This window comes from Prunus dulcis, chromosome 3, assembly GCF_902201215.1.
Source record: "Prunus dulcis chromosome 3, ALMONDv2, whole genome shotgun sequence".
Lineage (NCBI taxonomy): Eukaryota > Viridiplantae > Streptophyta > Magnoliopsida > Rosales > Rosaceae > Prunus > Prunus dulcis.
The window spans coordinates 9621848-9634220 of NC_047652.1; the positions used below are offsets into that span (position 1 = coordinate 9621848).

At 42.6% G+C, this 12373-nt stretch overlaps 1 protein-coding gene across 1 annotated transcript; it reads right to left on the reverse strand.

Annotated features, from left to right (window-relative positions):
• Positions 1–2004: 2004 nt before the first annotated feature.
• Positions 2005–2595, reverse strand: LOC117621704. Its single transcript, XM_034352259.1, has one exon. The coding sequence runs from the start codon at positions 2593–2595 to the stop codon at positions 2005–2007; it is 591 nt and encodes a 196-aa protein (XP_034208150.1).
• Between the last annotated feature and the right edge of the window lie 9778 nt (positions 2596–12373).

Genomic DNA, 12373 nt, shown 5'->3' on the forward strand with positions numbered 1-12373 from the left:
ATCTAGCATGCGTATCTATATACATATAATTGATCATGCATTCAATCAAATCATCAAAACCTTTTGAAAGCATTGAAAAGAGATAATTTCCTTCCACCTAGGTGTACCCATAATAAATCCATCAATTCCATGATTTTCTACTTAATTCCCACATTATACCGTCAATTCCTTGTGTCACATAATGCGACACATCCTCATAGGCATTGGAAACACAAAGTCACCCTAGCCGCATTCCTCACAAGACACAGTGGACACTTGGTCAACCTGAGCCGCATCTTCGCTCCTCACCGTCCGGATAACCCTAAGACTCGTGGGGCAACTGTTAAACGCACGCTGACTTAACCGAAGGCAACTAGAATGTCCGTGGACATCAATTATCCATTCCTTAAGCAAAGTAATTAATAACCACAGTTAAAGAATTTCTTAAAACTATTTACAAAACAAATGTCCACTCATTGAGTGTCCGAGCTAGCCTGACCTTTCGAGGGTCCTTCCTGCAGGAGTACCTATTTAAGCAATTAAAACATTTAATTAATAAAATAGTTCAACTACAATTATTTAATCAAAACCCTAGCCCCCAGCCTCAAAAGTGCGTGTATGTGACTTACAATAGTTCCTAGGCCCATTTTCAACATTTCTGACTGGTGGGATGGTCTGAAAAGACCCGAGATTAAGTAAGCGATTAAATTTCCATATTGGTCAATCCGGTACCCCATGGGGTCCACGACCCCCAATTACCCATATGAGAGTTCCTATAGGTTCAACACACTTTACTAAACATGTTCTACAATTTTGGTATGAATCAAACGGTCGGATAGCTCGCAATCGCAAGATCAGACGTTTATCGTTTATCTAAACTTCGAATTATTGAATCGGAGTATCCGAGACTCTGTTTCTCGATCCGCGAATTTCTACACGATCCTAGAGGTGTCTAGATTAACATATTTGAAAATGAAGTCCATCCAACGGTCCGAACATATCGAACCTGGATAACGCCTAATATGCGATATCCGATCGACGATCAAATGATAACCAAATTGAAATTTGAGCATTCCATTGTGCTGGGGACGATGTGGGGATCATTTTAGGATAAAAACCCAACCTTGACACCTTGCCGATGTGCAGCCACCGTTGGCGGGTGTGTAAAGCAATTTTCTGACAATCTGAAAACTCCAATTCCAATATTCATACCCACAGATCAAGCACATCAGGAGGAGTAAATTTATACCTTGGCTCGAAGATCAATTCAACCGTTAAAGCCCTCGAAAGAACCATTTTGTCTCTTGAAAAACCTAGAAATTTTTGGGTTTGGATTTGACAATTTCTACTTGAAATTGGGTCAGGTCTTTAAGGGAAAACACATAGGGGAGGTACAGAAGTGCTTTGGGTCTGATTGCACGGCCTGGGGTTGCCGGAGTTGGCCAGAAAACTCGTCGGAAGTTGCTGTTTTAAAACAGCCCGTTTTGGCTCGGTTTTGGCTCGAATTTGGGTTTAATTCCTTGGATTTGGGGGCTGGAATTTGGTATGGATACGAAGAGGAGAGAAAGATGAAGAGTTTGCAAGTTTTGCGTCAGAATTGGTGCCTGGACGGAGGAGAAATCTCTGTCTGAAGTTGGCTGGTCGTGGAGCTCGCGAGAGAGAAAAAAATCTGGGTTTTAAAAATCTGAACTTTGAAAAATTTACGATTATGCCACTGAGCCCACTACTTTGTTACAACTCCGATTTGAAAAAAATCTGGGTTTTAAAAATCATAACTTCTTTGTTACAACTCCGATTTGAGCCCACTACATGTCTATGAATTCATCTCGATGTGCTCTACACAACGGTACAACTAAAATCCCCATATTAATTCCCGAACAAAAAGTTAACTTTTAAACCATTAAAATATTCTCTGGGTAAATTCGTCTTTTACTTGAATAAATTAATAATTAAATATTAATATAGGATCAGGTTATTACAATCTACCCCCCTTATAAAAATTTCATCCTCGAAATTTCATACCTGTCACTTGAATAGGTAAGGGTACTGGGCCCGCATTTGCTCCTCGAGTTCCCAGGTGGCTTCTTTCACAACGTGACTCCTCCACAAGACTTTCACGAGTGGGATTTCTCTAGGATGTAGTACTTGTATCTTCCAATCCAAAATCTGAACGGGTTGCTCCACATAACTCAAATCATCCTTCAATTCTATTAGTTGTGACTCTAGAACATGAGAATGATCTGAAATATACTTCCAGAGCATGAAGACGTGGAATACATCGTGTAACCGAGAAAGTTTCGAACGCAAAGCAAGTCTATAAGCCAGTAGGCCCATACGCTCCGAAATCTTGCATGGCCCAATGTAATGAGGGCTTAACTTTCCCCGCTTTCCAAATCTCACCACACCTTTCCACGACGACAACTTTAAGAATACCCAGCCACCAACTTCAAACTGAAGTTCCTTCCTTCTATTGTCAGCATAACTCTTTTGCCGATCCTGGGCTACCTTGAGTCTTTCTCTGTTCAGTCTTCTTTTGTTGCTTCTTTGCTCACCTACTTTATCCCAATAAATTTGAGTCCTACACTGTCTTCCATACAAGGCATCGTAGGGCGACATCCCGGTGCTTAATTGTAACTATTATTATATGCAAACTCCATGAGAGGTAGTTTATCATCCCATTCTCCCTGAAACTGTAGCGCACAAGCTCTTAGCATATCTTCCAAGGTTTGAATTGTTCTTTCTGACTGTCCATCAGTCTACGGTTGAAAGGAAGTATTGAACCGTAATTGGGTCCCAAAAGCTTCATGTAACTTTGTCCAAAAATTGGACGTAAATCGAGGATCTCTGTCTAACACAATAGATACTGGCACCCCATGCAGTCTTACAATTTTAGCAATAAAGATTTTGGCCAGTTTATTCAGATTATAAGTCGCTTTAGCGGACTTGGTGAGTCGATCCACTATTACCCAAACTCCACCATGATTGTTTCGCGTCCGACGAAGCTTGAACACTAAGTCCATAGTAATGTGCTCCCACTTAAACTTAAGGATCGAAAGTGGTTGTAGCAACCCCGATGGTTTTTGCCGTTCAGCCTTGACCTGTTGACAAATCAAACATTTACTTACATACTCTGCTATTTTCTTCTTCATAATCATTCCCAGGTACATACAATCTTGTTACTACCATCAAGGCTCCAGCATTCCTCACCGAATAATCTGTTCTTGTACCATTCTCGACTTCCAACCTTCATGTGCAGATTAACGGATCCTGCATTTGAACTTCGATAATTCGTTCAACCAACACTGGTCTTAAGTAGAGAGTAGCAAGTGGAGCTCCCTGATCATTCAAACTTAACCCAACTCTCGACTTCCTCAACTCCACCAACAATGGAAGATACTTTACTCGGAGACGAGCCAAGGATCCAGACGACTTCCTACTAAGAGCATCAACCACAACATTAGCTCTCCCAGGATGATGTTCAATGGTGCAGTCATAGTCCTTTATCCATTTAACCAGCTCCTTTGTCTCAAGTTAAGTTCCTTCTGGGTGAACAAATACTTTAAAATCTTATGATCCGTAAAAATTTAGCACGTTTCCCCTTAAAGATAATGTCGCCAAATCTTTAAGGCGAACACTACTGTGGCAAGTTCCAAATCATGCGCAGGGTTCAACTCATGCTTCTTAAGTTGCCTAGAAGTATAAGTGATTACCTTACCATCTTGCATCAACACACAACCTAACCCATGTCGTGATGCATCACTGTAGATAAAAAAATTTCCAATATCATCAGGAAGTGTCAATACTGGGGCAGTTGTCAACCTGGTTTTGAGTTCATTGAAGCTTTCTTCACACTCGTTCGTCCATTCAAACTTAACTCATTTTCTTGTCAAACGAGTAAGAGATGTCGCTATAGTAGAGAAACCCTCCACAAAGCGATGATAATACCTGGCTAGCCCAAGAAAACTTCGTACCTCCGTGACATTAGTTGGTTGCGGCCAATTTACCACTACTTCCACCTTTTGGGGATCTACGTAAATACCTTCTGCAGAAATCACGTGCCCTAAGAAACTCACTTTGTCTAACCAAAATTGACATTTGCTGAACTTTGCATGCAACTGCCTCCTCCTTAAAGTTCTCAGCACAATTTTCAAGTGCTTCATATGTACCTTTTGACTTTTAGAATACACGAGAATGTCGTCTACGAATACAATCACAAAGCAATTCAAATAACGTCAGAACACTCTGTTCATGAGATCCATAAACACTGCTGGCACATTAGTCAGCCAAAAGGCATCACCAAAAACTCATAATGGCCATACCTCGTACGGAAAGCAGTCTTAGGTATGTCCTCTTCCCTGATCTGCAACTGATGATAGCATGATCTCAAATCAATTTTAGAAAACACCTTAGCACCCTTCAACTGATCAAACAAGTCGTCAATGCGAGGCAACGGATATTTGTTCGTAACTGTAACCTTGTTCAATTGTCTATAATCAATGCACAACCTCATGGTGCCATCCTTCTTCTTCACAAACAGAACTGGTGTACCCCAAGGAGAAAAACTGGGTCAGATGAAACCCTTGTCCACCAACTCTTGCAACTAAGTTTTCAACTCTCTCAATTCAGTTGGTGCCATTCTATACAGCACCTAAGAAATATGATTTGTTCCTGGGATGAGTTCAATAGTGAATTCAATCTCCTGTTGAGGAGGTAATCTAGGAAGATCTTCTGGAAACACATCCAGAAACTCCCGTACCACCGGAATTTCTTCCAACTGCAACTCATTATCCTATGTATCAATCACATGAGCCAAGTATCCTCAGCATCCCTTTCTAAATAACCGTCACACCGTCATAGTTGAAATGAGGCAAGATGGAAGAACTCTTCGCTCCCCATAGAAATTCACCTCAAGTCGTCTGGGACTACGGAATACGACCTCCTTCCGGAAACAATCAACTGAGGCATGGTACTTGGCTAACCAATCCATGCCCAGAATAACGTCTAAATCCACAATATCTAAAGGGATTAAGTCCGCCTGTAGGAATACATCCCCTACCAAAACCATTCTATCCTTGTACACCGCACCAACCATAAAAACATCTCCTGTGGGTGCAGAGATAGCAAGCTCCTCATGCAAGGTCCTGAGTCTCACATCCGCATTATGGGAAAAACTATGTGCAACAAAAGAATGTGTAGCACCGGGTTGATCAAGACACGTGCAGGAATTTCAAAGACTAGTAGTATACCTATAATGAAGTCAGGTGACGCCTATGCCTCCTGCTAAGTCATATTATACACCTGCCCAGTTGCTCTAGAACATCCACCACGTCCCCTTTGTTGACTTCCTCCTCTGCTAGCCGTACTAGTCTGGGCCCCATTACTAGATGAGGCTCCCACAAATTGAGATGCACTGTCATATTCCAGCACTGTCATGCTGCCCTGCTCAAGCTGTAAGAACTCCTCCATCTTCATGTTATGGTAGGCTATAGGATAGAACTGCTCATCAAATGTAGTTCGAAACACTTGCCATGTGATGGCCGACGGGTCTTGATACCGTCTTCTTATTGATTCCCACCAATACCTAGCATTTCTAGAATGTAATAAGGTAGCCAGAACAGCCCTACGCTCCTTGGAATGTCCATCACATCCATAATTCTTCCCATTTTCTCGATCCATTCATCAGCTAAAATGGGGTCACCATCACCATTAAATTCCACTGCCCCTATCCTTCTAGCCTGGTCCGCATATGTCAAAGATGCATCTGTGGTTTGCCTGTTTCGAGACAAGGCCTGAGTCAACAACTCTAGCGTCTGCGGAAAATTTTGGTCAACTGGAGGGATGGGCATCACCAGTGCTGCCCCTGTCGGATCTCCTACAAATGATTCCTCCACCTGTTCCGATGTCGAACCAGGAATAGGATAGTCCTCCGGCTTAGGAGGGGGATTCTGTCCCCAAAGTGGGGATGATTGACGAGTCCCTCTACGAATACCACCATGCTTAGGGCCCATGATTCTGTCACAAGAAACATGAATTTATCAAAACAAGAATGCACATAAGGTGTGAAGTCTACAAGAATTTAAACCTAATGCTCTGATACCAAGTTGACAGGACCCAACCCAAATTCCGCTTTGGAATCTGCTCTGAACCCTGTGCGAGTTCGACACCTAGCAGGTGTCGAGCACACTTGACCAAATTGCCCTTCTAATGAAATCCAAAGTTTCTTTTGGGTTTGACTTCTGCCAAAAAATCGGCAAAGTCTCCCCTGTAAATTGCCCAATCCCAAACTTTTTCACCTATACAAAAGCAATTTAAATATCCACAACCGTTCAACATGCACAATAGTAGAAGTCATGCAACCAAACAACAAATCTTTATGGCCTCAGGCCTTACAGAAATCCTAGGGCAATTTCAGAGCAATACTAATCAATTTAATTTACATGAAAAGTTCTGTTACAGTAGAAGTCCTACATAGTGGAAAGGATGAGTGATGAGTGATGACTGCCCTGTGGTGGTGCTCTGGTACACGGCTACTGCCTGAGGGCACAAAATATTTAAAAGTGTGAGTGGACAAAATAAAGTTTTGGAAAATTGAATATTAACATACAATCCCCACTGTTAAAACATTTAGAAATCCAATTATATCCATGTTCTATATTCGCACCAAAATCAAGCATGCGTATCTATAGGCATATAATTGATCTAGCATTCAATCAAATCATCAAAACCTTTTGAAAGCATTGAAAATAGATAATTTCCTTCCACATAGGTGTACCCATAATAAATCCATCAATCCCATGATTTTCTACTTAATTCCCACATTATACCGTCAATTCCTTGTGTCACATAATGCAACACATCCTCGTAGGTCTTGGAAGCACAAAGTCACCAGAACCGCATTCCTCGCAAGACACAGGGGACACTTGGTCAACCTGAGCCACATCCTTGCTCCTCACGGTCTGGAAAACCTTAAGACTTGTGGGGCAACTGTCAAACAAGCGCTGACTCAATCAAAGGCAACAAGAATGTTCTTGGACATCATTATAACTGAAGGCTACAAATTATAAGAAGGAAACATCTTGGGTACCTGTGGTGGTTTAAAAACCCTTCCTGGAAAAATTATAATTCTATTTCTCATTAAATCCTTAAATCATGTTATTATTTCCTTTTCTACCTTCCAAGCCATTCACGTTTAAACATAACCAGAATTTAATAAAAATTGTTGAATTCAACTAAATGCTTGGAAAGCAAAAACCATAAATACTTCGTTCATGAATAATCCTTCAGAATCGTTTGCAAATTAAATTCGAATATGCATAAAACGCTATTTAGAAAGTTGGAAATCATAAATTCTCCATTTCCTTAAGCAAAGCAATTAATAACCACAGTTCCAGAATTTCTTAAAACTATTTAGAAAACAAATGTCCACTCATTGGCGTTCGAGCTAGCCTGGCCCTTCGAGGGTCCTTCCTGCGGATTCAACAAAGCCCAAGTACCTATTTAAGCAATTAAAATATTTAATTAATAAAATAGCACAACCATAGTTATTTAATCAAAAACCCTGACCCTCGGCCTCAAAAGTGCATGTACGTGACTTACAAAAGTTCCTAGGCCCATTTTCAATTTCCATATTGGTCAACTTGGTACCTCGTAGGGTCCACAACCTCCGATTACCCATCGGAGAGTTCCTATAGGTTCAGCACACTTTACTAAACATGTCCTACAAGCTTGGTCGAAATCGAACAGTCGAAGAGCTCGTGATTGCACGTAGGACCCTCGAAGAGGAGAGAAAGATGAAGAGTTTGCAAGTTGTGGCGTTGAAATTGGTGGCTGGACTGAGAAATCTCTGTCTGAAGTTGGCTGGTCTTGGACCTCACAAGAGAGAAGAAATCTAAGTTTTAAAAATCTGACGGAGGCTGAAATAAGTGTGATGGAAAGTTACCCAGGTCTGAATCAAGGGCCTACTGCCTCACAAGTCCTCCAGAGGAATCCAAAATTCAAGTCACTCTTTGACCAACTGGGCTTTGGACCACAAGCAAGGAAGGCAGTTGTTGTAGCTCTCATGAACATTTCTGCAGAGTCTAACCCTAATTGCTTCACCTCTCAACCACAAAGGTCGTTCTTGGAAAACGGTAATACTATTGCCTTCACTGACGAAGACATGGAGGTCCCGTACCCGGATCACATGTGGCCACTTTACTTGGAGGGACAGGTCAACGATGTGTTTATAAGAAGACCTTTGGTAGACACGGGCTCTTTTGTCAACATATTACCTTTGTCTGTGCTTATGGAAGCCAGCATTCCACTATCTAAAATAGTGCAGTCTCAAATAAGCATCAGTGGTTTTGGGAATAAGAGAAAGGTTACAGTCTGCTACATACAGATAAATGTGAAGGTGGGGCCAATCCGGTCACTTACCAAGTTCTATGTGGTAGATGTGGACGTGGCTTACGATGCTCTACTCAGGAGACCATGGCTCAACAAGCACAAGCTTGTAGTCTCTACTTACCACCAATGCGTGAAGGGAAGGATTGGGCTAAGGCCAATTCGCATACTAGGAAATTGGGCACTGTTCAACCAAAACGAAGCCCATTATTCGGAGGTGCAATTCTACACCGAATGCACAGGTGCTGGAATTAGCCCATCCAAGGCTTTTGGAACCTATCTACCATCCTAGACTGATGTTCGTGATCTCAGCAACAAGGAACTCATAACAATTGTTGATCGAGAAAGGAAGGTGACATTGCCTGACTGATGCACGGTGTATCACTTATGACGGAGAAGAAGTGATGCAAGCAAACAGCCATGAAGGTCTAGACGACAAAACACCCATAACTGCAGTAGCTGAGCAGCTAGAAACGATCAATTTAAGTGATGATCCCCCTGTCAAAAGACCCATTTCTATCAGTGTTCACTTGACATGTGAGGAGAAGGAAGCTTTGACTTATTTGTTAAAGGAATTCCGAGATGTGTATGCTTGGAGCTATAAGGAAATGCCCAGTTTTGATCCAAACTTAGTAAGTCACACTTTGAATATTGAGCTTGGTACCAAACCTATGGTACAACCGAGAAGGAATTTTCATCCTAAAGTTGAAATGTGAATCAAAGTGGAAATTGAAAAGCTTTTAGCCGCTAGATTCATCAAACCCATCAAGGATCCAACCTGGCTAGCAAATATAGTCCCAGTGAAAAAGAGGATCGGCTCGATGAGGATATGCACAAACTATCGAGATCTCAATAGAGCCTGCCCAAAAGATAAATTCCCACTGCCTAACATGGATATTTTGATGGACTCAACCTTGGTGCAAGGCCTACTATCATTCATGGATGGGTTTAGTGGCTACAATCAAATAAAGATGTCTCACAAAGATGCCGAGAAGACAGCCTTTGAAACATCATACAAGAATTTCTACTACACGGTTATGCCATTCAGTCTTAAAAATGCCTGAGCTACCTACCAAAGGGCTATGACAGCTGTGTTCCGTGACATGATGGGAAAAAAGGTAGAAGACTATGTTGATGATCTTGTGGTGAAATCAAAAACTAGAGAAGGCCATCAAGAAATTCTTAGGCGAGGGCTGGAAAGGTGTCGGCTGTACGGATTGAAGATGAACCCAAAAAAGTGTGCATTCAAATTTTCATCCGGCAAATTCTAGGGGTTCCAAGTGCACCAACACGAAATAGATGAGGATCCCAAAAAGACCAGAGCCATAAACTCTCTTGCACCGTCTAGAAATCCAAAGGAATTGAAAAGCTTCATGGGAAGATTATTGTACATTTGACACTTCATCCCAAGCCTTGTTGCCACAATAAGTGTTTTTACTCTTTTACTCAAGAGGGCAGGCCGTATGAATGAAGCAAGGAGTGCCAAGAAGCCTATCAGCAAGTACAACAATTGATCACCAAGTTACCCACCATGAGGGCACCCATTCCAGGACTTCCACTCAAGCTTTATTTGGCTGCAACGAATGCCGCGGTTGGGGCTTTGCTCGCCTTGGATAACCATGCTAGGGAGGAAAGCCCTATTTATTATGTGAGTAGACAGTTAAGGGGAGCTGAAATGAGATACCTGAAGACCGAGCTCATGTGCCTTGCCCTTGTCTATGCTGCATAGCGTCTGCGACATTACTTCCTTGCTCACAAGCTGCAGTTCATAGTAAAGTCCTACCCCGTAAGATACTTGCTCAGGAGACCGGTGTTGTTCGGACGTCTCGCACGTTGGCTGCTAAAGTAGCCCGAGTTTGGTACCACATGCACAACTCCTAGAGCTATCAAGGGACAAGCCGTGGTTGACATGTTAGCTTTATTTCTGGAAGTGGAGGAGTCCACTCTCTCTAAAGAAGTTCCAGGAGAACTGTTCGAAATGTTCGCCATTGCTATAGAGGAGGAATCATGGACCTTCTACTTTGATGGTTCTTCTGCATCAAAAGGCGGATGAGCAGGTGTGGTACTGATTAACCTCGAGGGGCAAGCCACTGCCCTCTCGTTCAAGCTAAATTTCCCGTGCAGGAATAATGTGGCGGAGTACGAAGCTTTCATTATGGGATTGTCTACAACAAAGGAGATGTGCGTGGAAAAGATTAAAATAATTGGTGATTCAAACCTAGTACTAAGTCATTGGCACCGTATCGTATAGCTGCTGAAAGGCTTGTCAATTCTTTCAAACAAGTGGTGCTGGAACACATTCCGGGGGTCACTAGTAGATGTGTTGATGCTTTAGCTACATTGGGATCAAAGCTCTCATTTGTGGAAGAACAACCCAACATTACTGTGATAAAGAAGGACGTGCCAGTAGTCGAAGCAATGGCTCAGGAGGAGTCGCTTGAAGAAAGCAACTGGAGGAAATCTGTGAACGAAAAGTTGGGCGAGGGAAGCAACATCAAAGACTTGAAAGACTATGCAATCATCTTTGGGGAGCTTTACAAACATCTTCCATGAGGTATTTTAACGCGTTGTGTAGGGATGACAAAAGCACAAAGAGGCTCCAAGAGGTACATGATGCCACTTGCAATTTGGAGCCAGTGATCAACCTGTATCGGCGCCTGCAACGCAAAGGTTATTATTGGCAAGAAATGAAGAAACAAGTAGCCAAAGTTCAAGCCAATTTCCCCAGGTGTTCAACGATACCCTCCACCGAAGAGTCTTTCACCATCTCGTTCGCGGAAGATTGGAGGGCTCCATACTTAGCATTCTTCATCGAGGGAACTTTTCCAACCAACACCAAATATGCCCACAAGCTTAAAAAGACAATAAAAAGGTACTTCATAGACGGATAGACCCTCTATCTTAAAAGGTTCAACAGTGAGCCATTAAAATGCTTAGGAGAATCAGAGGCACATCACGTCATGCAGTAAATTCATGCTGGAGAATGTGATGAGCACCAGGGAAGGAAGACGCTCCACCGGCAGCTGCTGAGTTTTAGGTACTACTGGCCTACCATGAAGAATGATGCACAGAACTTTGTGAAGAAGTGCCATACATGCCAAATACATGCCAATCTAAGCCACAACCCTCCCATGATGTTGCATTACACGCGCACTCCATGGCCTTTTCATACTTGGGGGCTTGACTTAATTGGAATCATCCATCCACCTTCTGACGGCTACATATGGATCCTTATAGCCATCGAGTATTTCACAAAGTGGGTCGAAGCGGTTCCTCTTCGAAAGGCCATGGGGGCTGCTATCTCAAATTTCATTCATGAATACATCGTGTGCAGGTTTGGAATCCCGTACAAAATCGGCACCGACAATGGAACACCTTTTGTTAACAAGCAAGTAAGCTCGCCACTTAGCGACTATGGTATTAAGCATTGTCACTCCATGCCTTATTACCTGCAATGAAATGGTCAAGCGGAGGCTACAAACAAGACTTTAATGAGAATTCTGAGCAAAATGGTATATGAGTATGAAGGGGGTTGGAGTGTTCATTTTCCAAATGCCCTATGGGCTTACCTTACCTCTCCAACAAGTGCTACAAGTTTCTCACCTTATTCACTTGTGTACGGGTCTGACGCCATTTCACCTGTCAAAATCACCATCCCCACCGCTAGAGTATCAGTCGTTAACGACCTTGAATGGGATGCGAAGTCATGCTCGGACTGGCGCTTGTTGGACAGTGAAGCCTTGGACGAAAAAAGAGCAGAAGCCGAAAGGAGGACGACACTTTACCACAAAACCATTGCCCAAGCTTATAACAGTCAAGCCTCGAGCCTTCTAGAAAAGAGATCTCATGCTAAAAGTTGTCGAGCACGTGAGAAGGCAGGTCCAACAAGGGCCAGTCCGTTCACATTGGGAAGGCCCGTTCACAGTCAAAGAAGTTTACAGCAGCAGCGACTATCGCTTGGTCTCTGTGAAAGAAGACACACTAACAGATCCCATCAACGGGAAGTGGCTCA